Source organism: Glycine max, chromosome 20 (genome assembly GCF_000004515.6).
Source record: "Glycine max cultivar Williams 82 chromosome 20, Glycine_max_v4.0, whole genome shotgun sequence".
NCBI lineage: Eukaryota > Viridiplantae > Streptophyta > Magnoliopsida > Fabales > Fabaceae > Glycine > Glycine max.
Window position 1 is genome coordinate 1,557,885 of NC_038256.2, and position 25,008 is coordinate 1,582,892.

The 25,008-nt window shown below is 32.3% G+C and overlaps 1 protein-coding gene across 10 annotated transcripts; it reads left to right on the forward strand.

Moving 5' to 3' along the window:
• Positions 1–3,444: 3,444 nt before the first annotated feature.
• On the forward strand, positions 3,445–24,472 carry LOC100787760 (uncharacterized). 10 transcript variants are annotated; one of them, XM_041013118.1, is made up of 29 exons: positions 3,466–3,627; positions 3,776–3,986; positions 4,596–4,708; positions 4,851–4,977; positions 5,397–5,495; positions 5,581–5,649; positions 5,757–5,891; positions 5,966–6,034; positions 7,864–7,919; positions 8,047–8,206; positions 9,504–9,668; positions 10,144–10,228; positions 10,769–11,002; positions 11,108–11,202; positions 11,320–11,362; positions 11,483–11,539; positions 12,365–12,516; positions 13,228–13,338; positions 15,670–15,738; positions 15,851–15,994; positions 16,707–16,781; positions 16,869–17,045; positions 17,183–17,268; positions 18,275–18,329; positions 19,281–19,406; positions 22,020–22,133; positions 23,869–23,985; positions 24,083–24,188; positions 24,276–24,472. In XM_041013118.1, exons 2-28 carry the CDS (start codon positions 3,867–3,869, stop codon positions 24,146–24,148), a joined length of 2,919 nt encoding a protein of 972 aa, XP_040869052.1. In that variant the 5' UTR covers positions 3,466–3,627; positions 3,776–3,866; the 3' UTR covers positions 24,149–24,188; positions 24,276–24,472. The 10 variants fall into 10 exon arrangements, 9 of the variants coding, with proteins under 9 accessions (XP_014628208.1, XP_014628211.1, XP_040869052.1 ...); XM_014772722.3 differs by having other exon boundaries at positions 3,445–3,587; positions 24,083–24,472; XR_001386957.3 differs by lacking the exons at positions 24,083–24,188; positions 24,276–24,472 and adding an exon at positions 21,235–21,392 and having other exon boundaries at positions 3,462–3,627; positions 23,869–23,886.
• The last annotated feature ends 536 nt before the right edge of the window (positions 24,473–25,008 follow it).

Below are 25,008 nucleotides of genomic sequence, written 5' to 3' on the forward strand. Positions count from 1 at the left end.
GATTCGTTTCTAAGTAGAAACCATAGAAATGACAAAGCGAAAACAACTAATTACAATCATATCATTGCAACACAATGCATAATATGTCATACATACTAAGCAAAACACTAAGCACTTGGGTGTGGTGGCATGAAATAGGATTGGTGTGGGAAAACACTAAACACTAAGCAAGACAACTATATACTCATGTTTAAGCCAAAAGGCTTACGTGTTAAATATTAATTTTTTTTTGAAAGTACCCACAATATCATGAAACGCGACAAAATTGAAAGTACCCTAAAAGACACAGTCAACCCGAGTGTGTACATATATATATATATATATATATATGATAAATAAATTCAACTTTATTTACTTTTTTTAAATTAGTTACATTACAATATTTTTCTTTGATAAAAATAGTAATTATCTTTCTTAACTTTAATATATTTATATTTAATGTAGTACTAAATATTTAAAAAATTTATAATATTAATATATATATATATATATATATATATATATATATATATATATATATATATATATTATAATTTATAAAACCCGTGCATTGTAGGAATTTAAAATCTTATAGTAGAATAATATCACACTGTTAACATTAAACTTGAGAAAAATAAGAGTTAATATATAATATTTCAACGTAAAAGAAAACTATCAACAAATATGATCAAATAAAGGAATTAAGAAAGACGAACTAAGTTATAATTTATAAACCATTTCTCCACAACTTTAGGTTAAATAAGTTTGTGCTAATTAGTGGAACCACAAGAAATATTACAAGAGTTTCGTACAACACTTAATGATTACTCAAATCTAACGCATGCTTTTTTAGAAAGATAACACATTTTCAAAATAATGTTTTTTTAGAGGATTCAAAATAATTATTTGATAGTATATGATCATTTACTGAACTCATTTATTTTTTAAAAAACAACTTAATTAAAAGTTTAAACTTTACTTATTAAAAAATAAAACTTGAATTTGACTTATGTCATTTATAACTTAATTATATTTTTAATATGATTTTTCTTTAAATTATTTTTAATAAATATTTTAATGCTAGACGATAATATATCTAATAGTGTCTAATTTCATACAAATTCTGTCAAATAATTTCATACAAACATATAGTAGAATCTAGTAATTTTATTTCCTCTCTCTATAAATAAAAATGAATTTTAACTTATAAATGTTGAGTTTGACCGTTTGACTTGTTTAAATAATTAATTTTAAGTTTGAATTTATTTATTTAATTAAACATTTAACATGTTTGGTATGGAAAATTTACTAATAATTCATCTCAATATCACCTAATATAATGTGCTAGTGAGACATGATTTGTTACATTTAATGGTTAATTTCAATATAAGATTTTTCCTCGGTTAATGGGACAATAAAATACTAATATATTAAGACTAATTATAGTCACACTAGCATAATTTTTCAGACTCTCTATAAATTGTTATATTTAAATAAAATTATAAAGTATTTTTATTTTTAATTTTATGTAATTTATTGAGATTTATAATTTAAAAGGAATAAATAATTAAATTAAATTTAAAATTTTTGAAAGAAAATTAAATTTATATATTAATTCCAAAGTTGAGAACTCAAAAAAAAAACAAAGAAACTAAAAGTATTGAAAACTATGACCTTTTTAAGAAGAAAAAAACTATTTTTTTTTAATTTTTATAATAATTAAATAAAATATATTAATGATAAATTTTAATTCTTTTACTATATAATTGTTTTTACCCACATTCTATAAAAATTCTATAAAAGTTAAACTCTATTATTAAAAATAGTTTTTATTTTATTTTTTATTTTCAAACGAACTAATATACAATAATTTATATAAATGTGTGTTATATTTAAATGATAATCATGAAATAATAAAATTAAAATTACAAAATTTATTTTAAAAATTTAGTTTAACTTTTAAATACTTACCTTTTGAATTTGTTATTATTATATTTTTTAATTAAAATATAATTAATAATTCAATATATGATTTTTTTTAAAATATATAAATAATTAAAGAAAAAGAGTTTATATTAACATCGATTATTTAAAAATCGATGTCGTTAAACACTTACAACATCAGTTTTCAAATAACCAAAGTTAAAACTGAATTTAGTTTGATTTTTAACATCGATTATTTCAAAATTGATGTTGTTAAGCACTTACAACATCGATTTTGAAATAATCGATGTTAAAAATTAAACTAAATTCAGTTTTAACTTCGATTATTTGAAAATCGATGTTGTAAGTGCTTAACGACATCGATTTTTAAATAACCAATATTAATAAGATATGTTAAAACTCATTTTTTAATAATGGTGATACAATTATCACTAATTTAAATAGAAGTGAAAAGATTTTTATCCCTCAAATGAATTTACAACCATCTCACCATGCCATGCCTTTTAAGTTTCAACGGAGACAATTTTTATTAATTGTTTGTTTCCATGAGCATCAACAAGAGCCAAGGTCAAACTCTTTTCACCGTGGGAGTTTATTTTCCAACCATGGACACCTCTGTTTAGAGTTGAAAGTTTTGATATGATTGTCTTTGGCAAAGCTTTTGACGAGATAAAAAAATTTTAAATTGTAGTGAGTTGATCTTAGAATTTTTTAAATATGATTGGGGAATCCTTGAAGTATCTTATTTAAAATTATTTTGAGAACACCAAATATAAACATAATAAAAGATGACAATAAATAATTTGTTTGCACATTACATATTTATACTATAATATTAATTAGCTAGAATACATGCTAACTGTTTTTTTTTAAATTTTTTTTAAATTTTTTTTAAATTTTTTACAGGTTCAACTGCTGTCGTGGGGATTTACTAGACATAATTTTTATTCAGAATAAAGACAACGTACCCCATTATAAAGGTAAGATCCGCAAAGTAATCAATGTTTTTTGATGTTCAAGATTGTTGCCGATGGCAGAGTGAGAATTGTGTCGGTTTTAACTTTTCTTAATAATTATCTTATTTTCTGAAGAGAAAAAGGGTGTTTAAAGGTAATTGGAAATAATTTGATTTATCAGCAAAATATTCTTGGTATTCAAAATTTAAAATTGATCAAAGTACTCAATTCATGTCATAGCGTAATATCAAATAATGCTCATAGAATTGAGTAAATTACAGCATGCTTAACTTCATAATGAACAATTTCTCATTTTTTACAATTTTCAATAAAAACTTCATAAAAAAAACCGTACCTTTGATAATTTGAATTGACAACTAAACCACACCAAAAATATGAATTCACTTTCATTTACAAATAATTCCATAAAATTCTTTAAAAAATAGTATATGTCTATTTTGTCAGTACTACTACTTTAAAAGACAAATAAAATAAAATAAAAAGATTCTCGTCTCTATCTCTTTTTCCTTGCATCCCTTTCCTTTACCTACGGAATCGTGCAAGAGAAGGAAAAAAAATAAACAGGAAGCGTGTTGGGACGCGAGTGAGGCAAGATCATAATAATAAAACTCAAAATTTCAGAAAAAAGCGCAGTGAAAATATATATATAATAAAAGCGTGCACGGGCGAAAAGACCTGCAGTAGAAGGTGAGAAGAACTGGGTGGTGCAAGACACGCCCACTCTCAGGCAAGCACGAAATACAGAAAAAGATTCCAAATTTATTTTAATATACTTTTAATTTTAATTTTATTTTTTTAATTTTCCGGCACCAACCAAAAAACAATAACAATACTAATAAGACGTCGTATTTTTTTTCTTTTTTCTTTTTGGATAGATTCCGTCGCATTACACTCCACTCCACCAAACCGAAGAAGAAGAGTGATTCCTCTCTCGCAAGCAAATATCGAACAAGAGAGAAAACGAAAATGGACGATGAAGTTGTTCAGCGAGTGTTCCATGAAGGAGGACGCGATTACTTCCAGCAACAGCCTTCGACTTCTTCTTCGTCTTCCTCTTCCATCCTCCAATCTCTCCCTCTCCATGTGGTATATTTAGCATGCAGCAATTTCATAATCGCTTTTTCTTATTCTCGCTTTCTCATTTCTAGATGATATTATAGGCTTTGCTTGCAATTTGGATGAACTGAGTTTGGTGTGTATGTGTGTGTATACATCCAGTGAAATTTATGTTTTCCCCGTTCTTCATTTTTAGGGTTCGAATTTCGAAACTTAATTTTATAGGCTGTCTTTTTGTTAACACTTGATAATTTTAGGTATCGATAAGCACTCCTAATAGCTGAAAAGTATAATTAATATCCTTTCTATATGATCAGTTCACTGTCGTTCTATCTTAGATGACTGTGAGAGATAGAGTTTGCTTATTATTATGTCGAAATTTATATTTTGTGGTTTGAATGATATTGCTGTTAATGCATGTTGAAATTTTACATATGGATAAGTACAGCTAATAGCTAAGTAGTAAAAAATTGATTTCCATCGTGATAATCATTTCACTATTATCTTAAAATTGTGCATTAATATTTTGCAGTTTGAATGGAAATTCTATTCATGTATATTGAACTTTTGCATGCTTAATTTTTCATGATTATTGAAATTTGTGCTAAGTATTGCTAAAATGTGGATGAAATGGTGCAGTCTTTTGATCATGGATATTATTTGTTGGTAAAATCTATCCAAGAACTCCGAGAGAAAAAGGATGGCCTTGTTACGGTTGGCATTGGTGGACCAAGTGGATCTGGTAAAACAAGGTAACAATCCCCTCAGGCCCCAACTGACATTTCTAATAAAACTAACATTTGCCGATAAAAAAACAAAACTGATAGTGTTGCCAATGAAGTAAGGTTTATGCTGCTGTCTTATTTGTTTTTTTCAATTTCATGGTCCCTGAAGCTTAGCAGAAAAGGTAGCATCTGTTATTGGTTGTACTGTTATATCAATGGAGAATTATCGTGTTGGAGTAGATGAAGGGAATGATTTGGATTCTATAGATTTTGATGCCCTGATCAAGAATCTTGAGGTTTGCATTTGCTTCTCTTTTACATTACCATTCCTAAACTGCCAGTCTGGCCATCCTTTAAATGGTCCTGATGTATTTGCAAGGCTGATCCTTACAAAGCCGTTAAATTTTATGCTTTGCTTTTTGGCCTTTTCTAGCTTTATATGTTATATTTGTAAAGACTTGCATTCCTGAAATCTGATTCTGACCAAAACTAACAACACGAGATAAAAAAAAGAATAGACTGTTGGTGAAGTACTTATCTGCTTGTTTTCTTTTGGACTGAAACAGATTAGGTTATGTGTCAATTTAACATGTACTGTTTAGGACTAGCTTATGGTTTTAGTAACAAATGCAAATGAGTCTTATGTGTTGCTCTGGGAAATTTTTTTTCCTTTTTATTTTATACTTTGTTAATGAGCTTCCTCTGTTTTAATTAGGATTTGACTAAAGGCAATGATACATCAATCCCAGAGTTTGACTATCAGGAAAAGAAGCGTGTTGGCTATAAAGCAATAAAGAGCGCTTCATCTGCGGTGGTAAGCTAAACTAATTGTAGTTTTGGTTTTGGAGGAGTTCTGTGTTTTTACTTTTTAGTTATTTTTTTTATACAATTGGTTTCAGGTAATACTTGATGGCACATATGCATTGCAAGCAAAACTGCGGTCTTTACTGGATATTCGAGTTGCTGTGGTTAATTGTTTTTTCTTTTTTCTTTGCAGTAATTTTATGTCCTTCACTATGTTTTCAATTTCTTACAAGTTTCAAAATAATACAGAGCATATATTTTTATAAATCAGGTTGGTGGTGTTCATTTTAGCCTGCTTTCTAAAGTTCGCTATGACATTGGGGATTCTTGTTCACTGGATTACCTTATAGATAGCATTTTTCCATTATTTAGGAAACACATTGAGCCAGATCTTCATCATGCACAGGTTGGTTCTGTTCTTATTCTCACCTCTAAATTTCACAACTAATACTTTTCATTTCCCTTGCCCTTTTTTGGCAGATCAGAATTAATAACAGCTTTGTCTCATCATTCAGAGAAGCAGTCTACAAGGTTAAATGCAGAAGTGAGGTGTGTCTGTTACCAATACATTAGTACTAATGATTGTATTCCTGTATGTGAATTTAATTTTCTGATTAGTTGTCTATTAGTAAAGGTGCAAACAAGTCTATCTAGCCAAGTTGAGCACTTGAAGTTCAAGCTTGGCTCCTGAAAAAGAAAGGTTGCTCATACTTAAGTACTTAACTCATTTAAATGAGCTAATTAAAAGCTTAAGCTTGGCCTTTTTAAATATGAAAGTTTAAAATGAGCTAAATTAAAAGCTTAAGCTTGACCTTTTTAAAATATGAAAGCTTCTCCTTGAATTAGTTTTAATGTTTATCAAAGATGAATGAAGATGATAGTTTTTTTTTAAAAAAAATAAGTTTAATGGTTTCTTATTTAAAATATACAACAATAACAACATTAGCTTTATCGTCCTAGGTGAGGTTGGCTAAATGAATCATTTAGATGCCATTTGCCCCAATCAAAAACCAAATGCTTAGGAATATTATTTATCCCTTTTAATAATTTCCTCCGATGTCCTTATTCTCGTCTCTTACCCTTTTCACAAAATTAGAAACCATGCAATCTACCCTTTTCACCAGTGTCATTGGTGACCTTCTTTGCACATGTCCACACCATCTTAATTGATTTCTTGTGTTTGTGTATGTGAGTGTATAATGTGTACGAACTCTAAGTTTTTGTGAAATATATGATTTGGTATGTTTTAATTACAACAGTTTAGTATGGGATCATTTCCCTTATTACTCATTATTTAGTTTCCTTATTAATCAGTAACTGATTGATCTTGTAATCAATACCGATTCCCTTTTCCATATTATAAATAGCATGAGGTGTGGTCTACATTGACACACAATATTAAACAGTAAATAACACTGTTACATGGTATCAGAGCTTAGGTTATTCTTGACAAAGGAATAATGAAAATTGTTCTCCGCTGGGGACCTACTGTCCCCCATGGACCTTTCTCTGCCCTTCTAAGGTTACCCTCCTTCTCTTCAAAAACGTGTGTGTAGTACTGCACACCTTTGCTGCTGTTTGACAGCCGTCTCGGCATCCTTTCGTTGACGACCACTAGCGACCACCGTCGCCTCTCCCTTCATGGCTACCAAGATTCCTTCAGACTTTGCTTTTGCAACGACGTTCACCAACATCCCTCGCACAAATACATTTTGTGCGCAACTTTCTTTGTGGGTGAATAGTACCTGTGCCCACTATTGGGCCTGTTTGGCAGCCAATGCGCCGCCCTCTTGTTGGTCTGCATCAGCTACCTTTCAAGAACTTCACGCTGTCCACATGCGCAGCCAACTCAACAGACCGCTGCAGTGACTCTACACAGGGTCCTTTTCCGGCGAGAGAAGTTCACGCACACGACACGTGACGCATCTCCGGTGAGAGTCACACTGGAATCTCCTCCTTTCGCCTGAGGGTGTGATTTTCTTTATTCACGGGTGAACACCGTCGCAACTACAGGCCTTCGTTGGCTGCCGCCAAGGTTTTTTGACGCAACCACACAACTGTAACTGTCTTTATTTTTGTTTTTGTTGGGTTTACCACATTTGTAACAACCTTGGTTCATATGACATATATGCTCCAGCTTGAGGGGGAGTGTAAAATATATGATTTGATATGTTTTAATTACAGCAGTTTAGTATGGGATTATTTCCCATATTACTCATTATTTAGTTTCCTTATTAATCAGTAATTGATTGATCTTGTAATCAATACTAATTCCCTTTTCCATATTATAAATAGCATGAGGTGTGGTCTACATTGACATACAATATTACACAGTAAATAACATGGTTATAGTTTTTAACTTTTAAATTTTGCAACAGTCTTCAGATGGACATTCGGGTTCTGCTTTTCAAGGAAATGAAGCCCAAACAGATAAGTTAGTATTTTGATTATGGAAAGAATGAGTTTGGTGGTGACTAGTGTATTTTATCTTTAGACATTTCTTACTACAGTTCTAATATGTAGAATTTAAAATATTATCACTGAATTTGTCTTACTTTCAGTTTTATCGAAATGTACCTTAGACCACCTTCAGCTAGTGAAGAAGCAAGGATAAATGATTGGATCAAAGTGCGGCAGTCTGGAATTAGATATTATTTATCACTTGGTGACCAGAGGATTGTTGACAAGAATTTCATCATCAGGCCTAAAGCTGAATTTGAGGTATGAATATTTTCCATTTGTTTTTCATTTTATTCATTTCCTTTCTTCTGATAGAAAAACGAATAAGCAGCATGAGTGGGATGTATCTCATATGCACAAATTAGTTAAAGGATATATTACCAAAGCACTGTATCTTCCCTCTAGTTTAAACCTGTCGATTACAACAAAAGTATGCATTAAGTAGAAGGCCTAGATTTTTATCCTGTCTCTGCTTAAAAAATGGTATGCACAAATTGTAAATGTGCCCTTCAAGCTTAGTTGGCACATTAAAATAGTTAGCACTTGACTTGCTGAACATATTTCCTGTGGCCATGAGCCCATCCCACTACTTAGATGCTGTCCTGTTCAATAATTCTGGGAACTTAGAACTTTAAAGGCACAAGTTAGTATCCTTCCTAGATAGCACTATTCAGTCCAGTATGTAAATTTTGGATAGCTTCATCGTTGGATGGAAATTAGAACTACGGTGTAGAAATTATAGTGTTTTTTTTCTTAATTATAATATTAGACATTTGAGGAATGGTTTCTATATTTTGATTTCTGGATAAACCAGAGGCTACATCTTTTTTTCATTTTTTTGTGGTTTGAATTATTTTTTTTTAAAGTTAATGTCTTCTTAATTTTTGGGTTTGGAAGGGAGTCTGCAAGAGGTTTGACTGGTATTGCAGAATAGGGATTAGAACTGACCTTTGTCAACATATCAATGTTTACATTTTTGAGAAAGACTTCACTTTGAATGACAATGACAAGACAAAAATCATTGTATTCCATTGAAGTATTACAAGATATATATATATATATATATATATATATATATATATATATATATATATATAGAGAGAGAGAGAGAGAGAGAGAGAGAGAGAGAGCAACTTACTCCAAGAGTAATGAGTTACTTTTCATCCTCACCATTTATTTTTTCTTGAAATCTAATGGTTGTAATGAGTAATTAATCTTAACCATTAGATTTCAAGAAAATGAATGAAGTTATATATATATATATATATATATTGTCAGGATGAAGTTATACATGAATTCAGAAAGTGTAGATTTGGAATTAAATTGTTTTCATTTTATCTTATTTACATGGTGTTTTTTCTTTTTCATTAAGCTTGATTAAAATATTTTATTTAGTTTTGGTTCCTCTTCCTTGTATACTTCTTACACTTCTAATGTACCTTGGTTATGTCTCCTTTAGCATTTTATTCTGATAAACTTATTATCCATCATGAAAAAAGAAACCTACTCTTTTTTAGCAGATTTTTGTTTGCTTTGTATGATATTAATGTTGGAACAGGTTGGTCGAATGACATTGGGTGGATTATTGGCTCTTGGGTACATTGTTGTTGTTAGTTACAAGCGTGCCTCCACAACTGTCAATAATGGCAAGGTTTCAATGTCTTTTGAAACTATTGATGTTCTTGGTGAGACGTTCATGGTGATGAGAGGAACTAATAGAAAGGTATGTACTTTTTTCCTATCACACTAAATTATGTTCCATTTAAAATCCAATCTTCTTGATTGCATTTACTCTTTACTTTCAAGTTACTCATCAGTCATCATGTTCACTTTATGCAAATAATCTTATTGTTGATTTCATTATATTTCCTGTTGTTTTCTTGATTGATGAAGAGTCTAATAATCATATAAATAAGGGCTAATGCTCTGTATTACATTTAAATTTCCTTGTTTTCTTCTCAGTTTTTGGAGGATTTCTGATCCTTGCACAGTGAACTTTTTTTCTTGAACAATTTCTTATATGAAAAGCTTTGCTTGGTCCTCACTCCTCGTAGAGCATGATTGTTTTATTTCCTTCCATTTTATATTAAATAGAATTTCTTTTCCCATGTTCTTTGCTTTCTGCTCACTCTGATTAAGCATTTTCTGGTTGATAATATGCTGAGTTACTTATCTGAAAGATGGAAAAAAATCTGCAGACTGTCAGAACAGAAGCATTAAGGATGGGTATTAATGGACCTTGGATTACTAAATCATATCTGGAAATGATTCTTCAGAGAAAAGGTAGGGATTTGGATGCTCTCTCCATTTAATACAGTTTATGGACATTTAATTAATTCTGTTTTTTTCTTTTATGTGATGGTGACTGCTATAATAGGAATATTTGTTTGATTTGAGGAGTGAGGACAACATTTTTGGTCAATTAGCTTCATGATGACTTGAATTGTCTAATCAGTAGATTATCTTATTATCAAGACCAGTACAAAGACAGGCATGTAGTGCCTGTCTGTACACATTGTTATTTTAATTTTATTTTATAAATGCTAATTTTTTTAAAACAATTTTTATTGTTTAACAGTTTAATATAATTAATTTGACATGAGAGTATGAAAGAAAATAAATAGTGAGTGGTGTAGTGGGTGGTTTAGGGAGTTCTTAAAGGGAAAAGTGGTCCAGCAAATTGTGGAGACCAAAACGGGTATTATTCCCTTTATTATAGTTATAGATTATAGATAAAAACAAAAATAATTTCCTTATGTTTCATTGACTTGTATTTAACAATGAATTGTGATTGTTGTTTTGCCTTCTCACTTTCACATGCAGGTGTACCTCGTCTTAGTACACCACCACTTGTGTCTAATACAACTGTGGCTGGTAGTCAAGAAACTGTGATCGCTGCACCAAAGCCAATTCGTGTTACCCCTAACCTTGTTACTGGGATAGATGATTTACCTCAGCCGTGGACTCGATCCCCGACAAAATCTAAAATGGAACCTGTTGCGGCTGAATGGCATTTCATATCTTCAGATTCTTCCCAGCCTGACAACTCAGTCCTAGGTATTTTCCTTGAATTGGAGAATGTATCTATTTTTGGAGATAATTTCCTTCATGCTTACTTAAGATTTCCATTATATCAAGACTTCTCTCATGAAGCAACCACAGACCCTTCATCTTTCAGGGATAGTATTAGGCTTGCTTCAATGCCTGATTCATTTGACTTGGATAGGGGATTGCTTTTGGCAGTTCAAGCAATACAAGTAAGGAGCAGAAACTTGTAAATTTCTTCTGTGCCTCATGTTTTGAAGATTACTCCATAGGACATGCATATTTATATGCTTGATGGAATTCTATATGCTTATTTATCTTTGTTCCAGGCATTGTTGGAGAATAAAGGTGTACCAGTCATAGTTGGAATCGGTAATATGGATGTTTCTTGATACCTCATCCTCCTTCCTTTGTGTGTGGTTGTGCCTCGCCCCATTTACCTGGATTGACTTCAACTGTCTCTGTTTCTTGTTGGAACGGGATTCCCTGCAGTCAAAAGCATGTGCACAAAATCTCCTCCCTTAAGTTTCATCTTTCATACATTAAAAAGTTAGTTAAATATTTGCACAAAAATATTTAAACCATTGGATCTTGAATGTTTCCTGCTGTCACTTTGCTGACTGGAGGGAACCCAAATCCTTCCCTGTCCCTTCAATTAGAAAATGACATGCAGTTAAAAATTAATACTCTTTCTTCTGGTTGTTAAGTATTTTTTGCTTAGTTTCTTTTTCTATTTGGGTAGATAGGGAAGGAGACACAAAATGGGTACAGCTGAATTAGTTTTCATGCAGCCATGCTCCCTGCAAAGGGAAAAAAGTATACAACTAGCTGGATTACAGAAACAAATCTAACAGCAAGTGGAATAACTTTTAATTATAAATTTATGAATAAAAACGAAAGTCTATATAGGGAGGCATTTCAAAACAAGTGTAATGTTATTTGAGGTGAAAAATAGCTAGTGAACTGTATAAGGTCAATTTAGTTATTATCGTTTTGGAAATACCGGGTTGGTTCTTCACATGCTTGCTGATAAAGCTGGAAGCTAATGGAGCTGAACCAAGATATGCCTATCTCAAACTTACCTTAACAGGAAATGGAGCCCATTTTCTTGGCTCAAGCTCAGCTCACCTTAAGCTCATGAGCTACTCAAATTTAATAAGCCTTATTGAGCCTTTTATTAGTTGAATATTTTGGTCCAATAGTTTCAGCTTGAATTCGTATATAAAAATCATATTGTGTCTCTTTTTCTTTTGGTTACTGATGTACTGAATATTGCTAAATCAATTTTCCTTCATCTCAAAGGGCTCAAAGCATGCATTTTAACAGCTCTAGTTCTGATAAAATCACTGATCCTGAGGAATTTGTGCTTTTCAGGAGGTCCAAGTGGGTCTGGGAAGACTAGTTTGGCTCATAAAATGGCAAACATAATTGGTTGTGAAGTAGTTTCACTGGAAAGCTATTATAAACAAGTAAAGGATTTTAAATATGATGACTTCAGCGCACTTGATTTATCCTTGCTATCAAAGGTAAGCTAATTGAATAGTTTAGATGCAGTTGATTGGGTTACTCTGCATGATAATTGATTGCTGTTGCACCTTCATATACATAACTTCTTGTGTACTGATTTCTGTGTAAAATTGGATTTATTTCTTCTGAGAAATGAATATTTTTTGATACTTTTTTTAACATAATATGTTAATTAAGTGTCACTACCTCTGGTTGCCATTAAGTGTCACTATTTTTTGATGCTTAATTCATTTACCTTCTTATTTTCTTCTACTATAAGTGCTTATAGAGAAGTTTATCTAAACAAAGCCTATGTGAGGCTAGTACATGGATCAAAAAGTAACATGATCAAAACCCAAAATTAAAAACAAATCATTTTAAGTTTAAAAATGTCATTTTGGTCCAGAGGCTCTATTTGTCATGGTCCAAAAACTTTATGGACGACCCCTTAATTGATTCCTTCTGCAAAGTTTGTTGGTAATGTCTTGTTTCCTAATTGTGTCTTGAAGCAGTTAAAATAGCCATTGTTTTGCATTATTGTAAAATTCTTTATTTCTTTGCTTTCTCCATTTTGTTGCTCAAATAAGATGATGGTATTATCTCTATTTACCAAAAAAAGGAAGATTGTAATATCTATTTGCTTTAAATGCTTGGTTAGTCAAAGCTTTTGGATATTTTCAACCATGTTACTAATGGATTATTTAACAGTCTTATTCCTGAGTCCCTTGCAGAATATTGATGACATAAGAAATGGTCAAAGAACAAAAGTACCTATATTTGACTTGGAAAGTGGTGCTCGGAGTGGCTTCAAGGAACTTGAAGTTTCTGAAGATTGTGGAGTGGTCAGTTATTAAACTATTTCCCCCAATGCCTGAAATTTGTTTCCTCCATTATAACTTTGCTTGTGAGATTTTACAGAATGGCCTGAAGTTGAAAATATATTATCTTCATTGCATTTTATTTTTACAAACTCCATGAGAACATATCTTAGTAGATTTTGAATTCAGCGCTGATCTAAATATTAACGTAGTGATGGATTATTGCCATGGTTATCAAACTCTCGAGTTAACTTGATAACTCTTATGAGTTTACGAGTTCACTTGTCCTTTGCGAGTTGACTCTTAAGTAAACTCTTTTTTTAGTAGACTCTGGGTAAACTCTATAAACTCTAAGTAAACTTGGTAGATTCTTGAGTTTACCACCGAGTCAACGAGTTAGCAAGTTAAAAAAATTAGACCAAAATGTAAGTCATTTTTGATTGTTTTCTATCTGTTTAGCATTTAACATACATTCATTTAGCGTGTTATTCTCAAATACAAAATTCTCACCTTTAATAACATCAAACCCTCGATGAGAATGACCTATCACTACTATGACCTCTACAAGTTATTGTCTAGTGGTGATGTATCATTACTAGACTTGGTTATTTAAATATTCTGAACTTTATGATTTATTGTTTTGCTTTATTATATTGTTGAAATGTTTAATTAGTATGTTATTTATAGATATTTTGTTATTATTTTTATATGAAGTAGACTCTTATGAGTCTATGAGTTAAGTCTACGAGTCGAGTCTATGGAACTCTCACGAGTCTGCGTAAACTCTCGAGTTTGATAACCTTGATTATTGCTGAACTTGAGATAGTCTTTTTTGCTGTCAATAGCCAACCTTTCCAAATGCGACTACTATCGCATGCCAATGTAGTAATATTTTTTTATTTCTTAAAGATCCTTGGGCTTAAAGTTTGAACAAAAGGCAAGCTTGCTTGAACCTTTTGCTGATATTATATTTAACTAGAAGGGAAAGAAGAATTGAACTCCGGATAACTTTGTCAGAGAAGTTTGATATCATGTGGTGGACAACTTTTCCAAAAGATTAAGCTATTAGGTTTAGGCCTTGGAATTTTCTTAGGCTCTTAGCTCTAACATTTGTTTGATAGTATACCATGTTTGTTTGACCTGCTTATATCTTTGAAGTTACCATGCCAATAGCTGCTCAGGAGTTTCTCTAAGAATGTGGGTTTGGGTCCAACTTCATAGAGTTTGAAGGCTGCTATGCAATCCACGTGCGAAGCCAACATAAAACACTGTCGCACACAACCCCATGCAGGGCCCTTTTCCGGCGCATGAAGTTCATGCACATGACATGTGACACATCTTCAGCTAGCGTCACCCTGGTCTTCTCTCCCTCTATCTCAAGGTGTCCCCGGTGGACCTTTTCGCTTTTTTTTTTTTTATGGGTGAACAATACATGTCATCACCAAAAACCGTCGTACCGTTCACATGCGCAGCCAACTCAAAACACCGTTGCCTGTGACCTCACATAGGGCCCCGACGCGTGAAGTTCATGCTCACGGCGCGTGACGCATCTTTTGTGAGCGTCACACTAGTGTCCATCATCATTGTGGGCTGTCGTTGGCTGCTGCTGAGCCATGTTATCCGGCACAGCCACATGACTCAAACTGGCTTTAGTTTCTATTGGGTTGACCACATTTGTAACAAACTCGGTTCATATGACATATATGCTTGTGCTTGAGGGGGTGTTAAGATTACATATTATTCTGTTAATTATGATTAGCGAGAAATTAGGGATTTGTTCGTTATCACTCATTAGATTGATTCTATGTAATTAATGTAGATCCTAATTGCTCATTATAAAGAAAGGATTTTTAGTGTGGTCATCTTTGACACTCAACATTACAGTAAATAACACTGTTATAGTTTCCAAATGGTTTTAGAGCTTAATCCTTGATAGCTTGCAGGCTATGATGCTATGCTAAAAGTGCCTCCTAAGAATCAAATCACTATTGATCTGGTAAAAGGAGTCATTGATACACTGAGATACTAACTGCTGTATGGTGTGATTGCTGCATCCTTGAAATCCCACGCCACACTGGGGTTGGGGCTATAGCAATTGATTTGTCCCAAAAATGAACTGTACTATTTACACTTCACATCTAAGAAGTTGTCTCTATCCACTTTTTACTTGTTTCCTGTTTTCTCACAAATCAAGGATACCGAAAAAACGAAGTACAGATATGCATGATAACTTGACATTTTATATATTTTGTCTGCAGAATTCCTGATATAGTTTTCTAGTCATGTAATGCTAGTTCAGTTCTTTATTCCATTTCTTCAATGTGGTTCTTGAGAGTCTCTGTTAATTTTGACCAGATTATATTTGAAGGCGTCTATGCCCTGCATCCTGATATTCGAATATCACTTGACTTGTGGATTGCTGTTGTAAGAATGAGTCTCCATCTTCGAAGGCCATTTTCTGTTTCATCTATTTTTTTATTTATTATTGTTGGGGCTAGGAACTAGCCCCTCACTTTGATTTTCTTATTTGAAACAGGTTGGAGGTGTTCATTCACATTTGATTTCACGAGTTCAAAGGGATAAGAGTAGAGTGGGATGTTTTATTTCCCAAAATGAGATCATGATGACGGTGTTTCCTATGTTCCAGCAGCTTATTGAACCCCATCTTGTTCATGCACATGTTAGTGGATAGTATGCTTTTCCCTCTATATTTTAAAACTGCATAGGAGTTAATGGTTAAAGTTTCATGATTTTAGATTTGTCAGTTGAACCATTAACGATCCATGTAAAGAACTACACTTCCTTACCTTTTATAATGCTCTCTAACTATGCCTACTTTACAATATGTTATTCTGTTAATCTTGAGAAATACTTCAGCTTCACCCATGATTACGGACACTGTAATAAGTAATAACAATATAAAACTTGGTTATTTTGGTTGATATTTATAGTCCGCCCTTTCTATTTGCTGCTCTCACCTGTCACCCTGTTGTTGCAGTATTGTTTCACTTTGGATAATGTTGCTTTTGGAGAATTGATGCATCTATGACACATCATCATTTAATGTTGACTATTTGGAAGCATAGAAATTACTTGGTTTTCAATAACCAGATTTTCAACCTCGAAAAAGTCATGGATGAAGCTTTATTCCATACTTGGTCATGGTTAAAATGTATGGAGAAAGACTTCCATATTCATTTCAACCATTGGTCTACTAACTTGAAGGAAGAACTTTCTTAGCGGGGGTTTTTTGACCTTGTTGTGCTTATATAGTTGGGTTTGGCAGATCACTGCCTATGTAACTACTTGTTCTTTTCTTCAGTACACCTAGTACTGAATTATTTATAATACTATTCTGATTTTTGCTGTGCAAAAAAAATGTTGACTTGCAGCTTAAAATTCGAAATGACTTTGACCCTGTGCTTTCTCCTGAGAGTTCATTATTTGTATTAAAGAGTAACAAAAAAGTAAGTTTTATGGTATTTATCTGTCTATATGTATTATGTGACAAGGTTTTGTTCAACACGTTTACTGAAGATAGCAATAAATAACAGGTAGCATATCAAGATATTGTTGCAATTCTCGATTCAGCAAAATTTTGCAGTTCAGTGCAGAAATTTATTGATATTTATATAAGGCTTCCTGGGATCCCTTCTAATGGGCAGTTGAGTGATAGTGATTGTATTCGAGTCAGAATATGTGAAGGCAGATTTGCATTGCTGATACGAGAGGTTAGAAATATTTATATCTTCCCATTATTTGCTGGTTGATACCTTAACACAATTATACATGTCAATGTATAGTTACTGTGCCATTTTGGAGATCTATTTTATTTGAAAATTTTCTTGTTATTTTGTATATGTGTCAGCCTATCAAAGAAGGGAACTTCATCATTCAGCCTAAAGTGGATTTTGATATTAGCATTAGTACGGTTGCTGGTCTTCTCAATCTTGGGTAAGCCATACTTCAATGCAAAAAGATATTCTTACCCATTTTTAAATCTTCAGTAAATGTACGACTACTATGTTTGATGGATTAAGTTGTGATGTTTATTAATAGTGTGAGAATTGTGTGCTACTAGAATTTCTGAATTCTTATTGATGTTGTCCGGATTCTATATTTCTATATTAAATGAAAGGGTAAGTGATTATCATCTATGTTAGTCACTTGTCTATGTTTCAAGCATTGATTGAAGATAAAATTCCCTATGCTGCTATCAAACTTAAAAAGGCAGAAGGAAAAACAATTCGATGCAACAGTAAAGGAGGAGAAAACACCAACAGTCAATGATATCTCTATACTTCTAGAGGCTGGTTCTTTATTTTCTTTTACATTGTAAATAACTATCCAATATAATTTTCTTGTCCTGCTACGGGTCTGTTGTTTGTTGTGATCACTCTGCTTTTATGCTATTAGTTTTGAAGGACCAAACATGAAATTAATGTGTGACAATCATGCTACTTTTCATCTTGCTTCCAGCGTATTTTTCATGAAAGGACCAAACATATAGAGACTGACTATCATTTTATTAAAGAATAAAGAAAATCTTCTTTCATGCTAAAGGGGATTGGCTTTGTCAACTCTGACTATCAATTAGCAAACATTTACTAAATCCCTCAGAGGACCTCAAGTCGACTTTATTTGTAATAGGCTTTATGCATGATATATATGCTCCACCTTGAGGGGAGAATGCTAGGATTAAGCAAATGCTTCACTGTACATTGTATTATTTCTTCACATTACTAGATATTGTAATCCGTGGCATATAGGAAATAGTGCCTATAAAAAGTTATAACTACTGCGCTCATGTGCTATCTTGTATATAGATATGATTAGATGTGTGGTAGCACACAATTCTTGAAAAACATTTTTCACTATCACTCCCTTTTTTGTTTATTTTTGACAGTTAGTGTATTTATGAATCATCATTGATTTATTGATTGGTAGCACTTTCTGTCAGGTACCAAGCAGTTGCTTATATTGAAGCGTCTGCATTCATCTATCAGGATGGAAAGGTCACATAATTTATCTTATGACTTACATTTGACTGATAATACATGTTTCCATTAATTAGTTGATAAAATTTACAAGGCAGAGATGAACTTGTTCCTGATTTCCTTTTCTCCCAAACCTGGCTGATCTTTGCACTATGGGGATTCAAATCATTTTAACAACTGAATTTTATAATGGATTGTGTTCACTAGAACTTGAGATCAGATTTATATAATGATTATGAATTCTTGAACTGTTAACCATGTATTGATAGCTCTGCTTGGTGTAAGTATTGTGATTGCCAATGAATCAACTGAAGTTTTTGTGAAAATTTATCCAAGTTTATTTTAACATCATTATTTTATAATAGAACTGGATTTTAATGTAAAACTTTATCGTTGGAAAACAACAGTTTTAAGAAGGAAAATGAAAGACAATGGAGAGATGCCAGATTCAGAGGGATGTCCCTAATTACTTCAGAATTGTTATAGAAGTTAGACCTCTATTTACATAAATGTTATGACTGATCAATGGCCTTTATTCCCTTCACTTTTGGTGCCTGTGTACAAATAACTAATTACTTTGGGGTTTCCTAATTGCTTAGTAGAAATACAATATTATGTTTTTTAGCATAATTATAAAAAAAATGATATATTCACCTTGCTCTCACTACTTGATGGTAAGAACTAGTGGATTTTAACGTAAAAATTCACAAATGTGCTTAGTTTATATCTATGCATCCCAAATTGGGCTGCCTAATATATACAAGGCATAAAATCGTTTAATAGATGAGCATGATAGCAGATAAACTCATTTGCAACTACAAAAATAGCTTTCTGCTTAGCTATGTTTATGTATGAGTACTTTTACTTCTTTTTGCCACACTAAAATTTGTTGCATACTCATATTGGAATAATTTATTTATGGTTGCTTTTAACTTGCATTAAAATTTTCATTTTTTTTTTCTGGGGTAGATTCTAATTGAGGTTGATCATCTACAAGATGTCCCTGGCCCATACATTCAGATAAAGGGTGCTAATAAAGATGCAGTAGCAGCAGCAGGTTCAATGCTTAAATTGGATGGTTCATATACTACTAAGGTATTGATTTTCTTGCTTTATTGTACTTCACCTTTTGTCTCTGGTGCGTAGTGCAGGTTCTGGATCAAATAAGTATTTCATGGATGTCTAGGTTGTTACGTTTGTGACACAATGTACCCTGACATATATATATTTATGTAATATCATGCATGAAAATGTGAAATTAATTAAAATGATTTTATTCAATAAACATAAAGGAGTTCACGTGAGTAAAAAGTTCACATTCGTGTTAATCACCAAATTAAAACTTATCAAATAAGGATATGAAAACATCTCTGACCCAAAATAAGGCCATCCAATTTTTACAAAAGGAAACAAGTTAAGTAGCAGAATAACATAAAGTAGTATGTTCAGAACATTATACAAATAGTACAGAAACTCATGTCCCAATGTCACATCCTATCAGAGTATCGTGTTCCAATGTCCTCTAGCATAAAGTTCTCCATAGTCATCCACCTAATCATCTGCTTCCACGGACATAAAGTTCAAAATCATCACAAGATCCAAACACAAACAACACACAGGGAGTGAGCTATCACATTCCTATCTAAAATACGAATAAACAAATACATAAGCAAAATACATTATAAAAATATTTGTCACATAGCTCAACTTACTATAATCCCACTTCACTTCATCACTTTATCATTTAAAACTCATTTTTCAATCATCAATCACATTACACATGATTCACACACTCGGTTCAAGACATAACAACACTCACCAATTTCATAATAAACAATTCACAGACGTTATGCAACAATTATACTAAGACTCAAACCAATATGGAATGTGGTACCATGTTAGTGAAAAATAACACCAAAACACTTAGAAGTACATAATAAGACACGACACACAATGAGTATGTCAGGTTACTCTCATTAAGTAAAATCATAAGGTGACCCGTCAGGATCACTTGTTTTGCGAGAATGCTCTAACTATATGAGATCAACAAAGGCTTAAAATGCACTCAAACCAAGTGTAATTATCTCCAAGGCCTAGACTCCATAGAATCTGGTAGGGCCTCTCCTTCTTGATTCAGGTTCAACCCCTAAATAACTTTTGTATGTAAACACTGCTCATGAATTATACAATACCCACGACCTCACTTATTTTCAAACACATTTAACATAATGCGTTACAATTTAACACCTTAAGTTCCTAACTTAGAACCCTATACTTTCCTTTTAACACCTCGCGCATTACCCTACAATTAAACACTTCATGTTTTTAACTTGGAATCCTACACTTTCCTTTTAACATCTCGTGGATAAATATTTTTCTCAAGGTAAACACTAGTCGGATTACTGTATAATTCACAACTCACAACACAAGTAATATCACCTCAAGTATTAACCACACACTTATTCACAACCAAATTCTATGTCCACAATTTGAACATATCACAACGTCACAATCTATCATCACATGTTTACATGTATTTCACAAATCAACACATTCAATTTATCCATTACACATAGTTTCAATCACAATTTCATGATCCCAATATAACAATTTATCGCGCTAATCTAGTAAATCTTGTCCAAAATACAAACAAGTTATACGAAAATGCTTCTCACAAAATGAAGAGTAAAATCCCTCAACAATTTCGCATAATCATATAGGAAAAATTACAATACAATAAACATCCCAAAATAAACCTCAATTTAATCCTCTAAGGATCCCTACACATGTTTATTCTAACCCTAATTGTGATAAACTCATTCCTTACCTCTAAGTGGGCTCACGTGTGTAGTCCGACAACGATAGCAACGTCTTTAGCAGTTACCTAACATTCCTTAAGTTTTTCCTCTGATTGTTTTGCTAGGATTTCCAAGAGAGAAGGAGAAAAAAGTGCAGCCTCCATTTCTTTGTCTCCACGCAAGGGACGTTTATCCCTCCGCAAACATTGTTTTGCAAATCCCAATGGTGGAATGTGCGAAAATGAGTTCCGAACCTGATGTTCAAATTTCACGACGATTCAAGGTTAAAGAGTTAGGAATCGTAGTTTTACTGGGATAGGTTTGGGTGTATGCGAAAAAAAAAGAGTTACGTGCGAGGGACATTTCTCTCACCACATACATTATTTCACAAATCACAACGATGGGGATGTGCGAAAATGAGTTTTGAACCTGGTGTTCAAATTTCACGACAATCCTACGTTTAACGAGTCCAGGATCGTAGTTTTACTGGGACAGGTTTGAGTGTATGGAGGAAAAAAAAGAGAGGGTTTTGGGAGATGAGAAGGGAAAACGAATTTGAAAGGAAGAGAGCTTAGAGACGTATCGTAAGTATAGAAACTGACATAATGTTTTTATTTATAGTTAGGGTATTCTCAACTTATTATTTACTCTATTTTTTTTTATTATTTTATGAAAAGAAATTATATTTTATTCCCTATCAAATGAATAAATAAAATATTATTTTTATTTTATAACAAAATATATTTATTTTATTTACCTTAAAAATTATTATTTTAATTAATAAAATTATTTCTTCTTATTTATTTAATTACAAAAACTTCATTATTTTTAAATAAAATCATTTTTTAATTTATTTTAGAAAAATGAGGTGTTACAACCTTAATAACTGTTCATGTTTTTTGTTTTGTAGAGTTATCTTGAAATAATTTTGGAAAGACTACCGGCTATAGAAAGAACTTCTGGTGGGATTCATTCTCAGCAATCAGCAAGGCTGCTAGAGATTGTTGAATTTATTCAATCTCAGGTGGTAGCCTTTACTCACTGGACAGATTTTAGTCTATTTTATTTATGGCTTCATCAACTACTAGCCAATTAATTTATTTAACTTTGTTGAAATTATAGGGATATAGGTAAAGGAGTAGAGAAAGAAATTGTGAATAATATTCTCGTGTATTCTGATATGATGCAAAAGATAAACTACTAAGTACTAACTCTTATTTATACTTATCCTAGATTAAAGAATGAAATAAATCATGAAATATAAAGAAATATGGAAACTATTCCTAAGAGATCATCTAAGATACTCTAAATATAATCATATGATATTATGAGATATCCTCTAGATATTCTAACATTCCCTCAAGCATAACCTTCCTAAAGCTTGAAGCTTGTTATAAATAAACTTCCACAAAACACGGCTGGAAACTGGAAAGGCAACTTAGGGATGCTAGAGATGTCGGATTATTGTTAGATTATTGCAGCTTTGATGGGAAAAAAACTAATGGCTAGAATGATCAGAAAATAAATGTGTTAGTTGGAATCTTACATGACCAAGAAAGAGATTTTGCTGGAATGATCATTGGTGGAAATTCCTGCCAAGCAATTATACACGGGAAAAAATTAAAATTTTCCCTAGGTTGTCAAAAATAACTGTTAGAAAGCTGTTTTAACTGTGGTCGTCCTTAGCATGCCTTAATTGCAGAGTCTTTGACTCACCTTCATTGTGTTGGGTGTGAGGCGGTGTGTTTAACCCCTAATCTTATAAGTCGATTTTGTAGGATTAAATTAGGTCCTAAACTCATTTTAAAAATAGCTTTTGGAATCTTCAATTGGAATACAAGATACTTAGGAAACCCAAAAAAATGAAGCAAAATATGGGACAAGATGGGTCCCAAATTGCATTTGGGACAGATAGGACTAGATTGCATTTGGGATAGAGAGATCCAGATCACATCTAGAATGTAGCACAAACATGGCCATATTGTATTTGGGACTTCAGACAGATGCAGCGTGTGGGATGAGACTGGACATTGACAGGGCCAGACCACGTCTAGGACTAAGACTGATGGGAACATAGCACATTTAGGATAAAGACTGGTGACACCAGACTGCATTTGGCACAAAAGACTGTTGGAAATAATATTTAATGCACATAGGAATATGTTCATGTATGACATGATAAAATGCATTTATTGTCATTAGTGTTTAAGAAGTTGCACTTAATAGTATCTTAGGATAGTCTCCACTCATGAAATTCAGAGTTAAATATCAAATGGTAGAAAAAGAACCGTGAGAATTTTGATATATACTAGTTGTTGGATGCATGCATCTTTGAGGAACTTAGGATTTTGCCTAAGATAGTGTGTGTGGAAAAAAGTGGATGCTTGATATTTTGATGCACGAAATCTTTAACCGTGTAATAAAATGTAACATCAGAAAGGGTAGTACAGCCTATTTAAAAAAATGAATGCTTGACATTTTGATGCATGAAATATTTACCTGTATAATGCAACTTAGCAAGTAAAGGGTAGTGCAGCCTCTTCACTTGACCCGATTTATCCTAAATAGTGGCACCTTGGTATCTATCTGCCCCTTTTTATTCGACACATCCAAGTCATGCTAAAGCTATGCACACCTTAACAGCACCCGGCGACTCCATTGATCCCAAGCTACTGCATTATTGAACTTTTCACATTTTTAAAGCATGCTATATCATTTTTAGGCATTATCATTTAGCGGTATTATGTTGAAACAAACAGGGATGTAGCTCTGCTTCAGATTCCTCATCAAGTAGGGTAGTCTCTCCAATTGAAGGAGTTATTGAGGAAATGCAATCAAAGATTAGAAGGCTTGAAAGGTGGCTAGCGATAAACACGGTACTCCCAAATCCCTATTCCAAAGTGCATGCTGATTTTTTCTCTGTATGAATTCACTGCAATTATCTTGTTTTAATTATTTTGATACTGTGGGCAGGTTCTATGGACATTTCTGATGTCTGCCCTTGTTGGTTATTCGCTGTATCAAAGGAAGCGCCAATAATGATCTTTGGAAATTTTCAGGATCATGTTTTGCCGTTCTGGTTAAGTTACTTCGTATACCGATCCCAATTTTTTAAATGGCAAGTCCAATCATAAACTAACAACAGCAACTAATCCCTCGAGTGTAGGTTCCATTATACATTGTGGTTCATCATTTCAAAGGTTAATTGTTGATTAATTCACACGTACATAATTTGGTGACCAAAACGAGTTTCAGACATGCAGCCACCGCCCACTTCTCCGCTATGGAATTTGTAAATAATGAAAGTATTGACTCAACACACCTATAGACGTTAATGACCACAAGTCCACAAGCTTGTAGCCTGTTCCAAGGTTCAATGTTTGCTAAAAAAGTATTGAGAGGAGGAATCTGGGCTGTACTGTAGAACATGAATTGTCATTGGTCAAGATTACAATTTTTCTTTTAAAAAAACATATGATCATTTAAGAAAGTCATCTGATTTTTTTAAAAAGTAATTCACACCAATAAGATTATTTTTTTTTACTGAATCACACTGATAAGATTTAATTTTCAATTATTCCTTCTTACTTTCATATGCCTTTTTATTATACATAGAGAGAAGAAATCAAATTATACCGGTATAACTTCGATAATTATTTCATCATTTTTATAAATCTAGAATGTGATTTTTATTATTCTAATTATTGAATTATATCTATATATTATCGATATTATTTTGCCTAAATTGAATATTAATAAAAAAAAGTAATGAAATGATTTATATTTTAATATATTTTAAAATATATAAATATATATTAAAAAGTAGTGAGATGCTTAAAAAGAAAAATCTTGTACAAGTTTGGGGAACTATAGTGACGACATTAAGGCAATTTTACTCT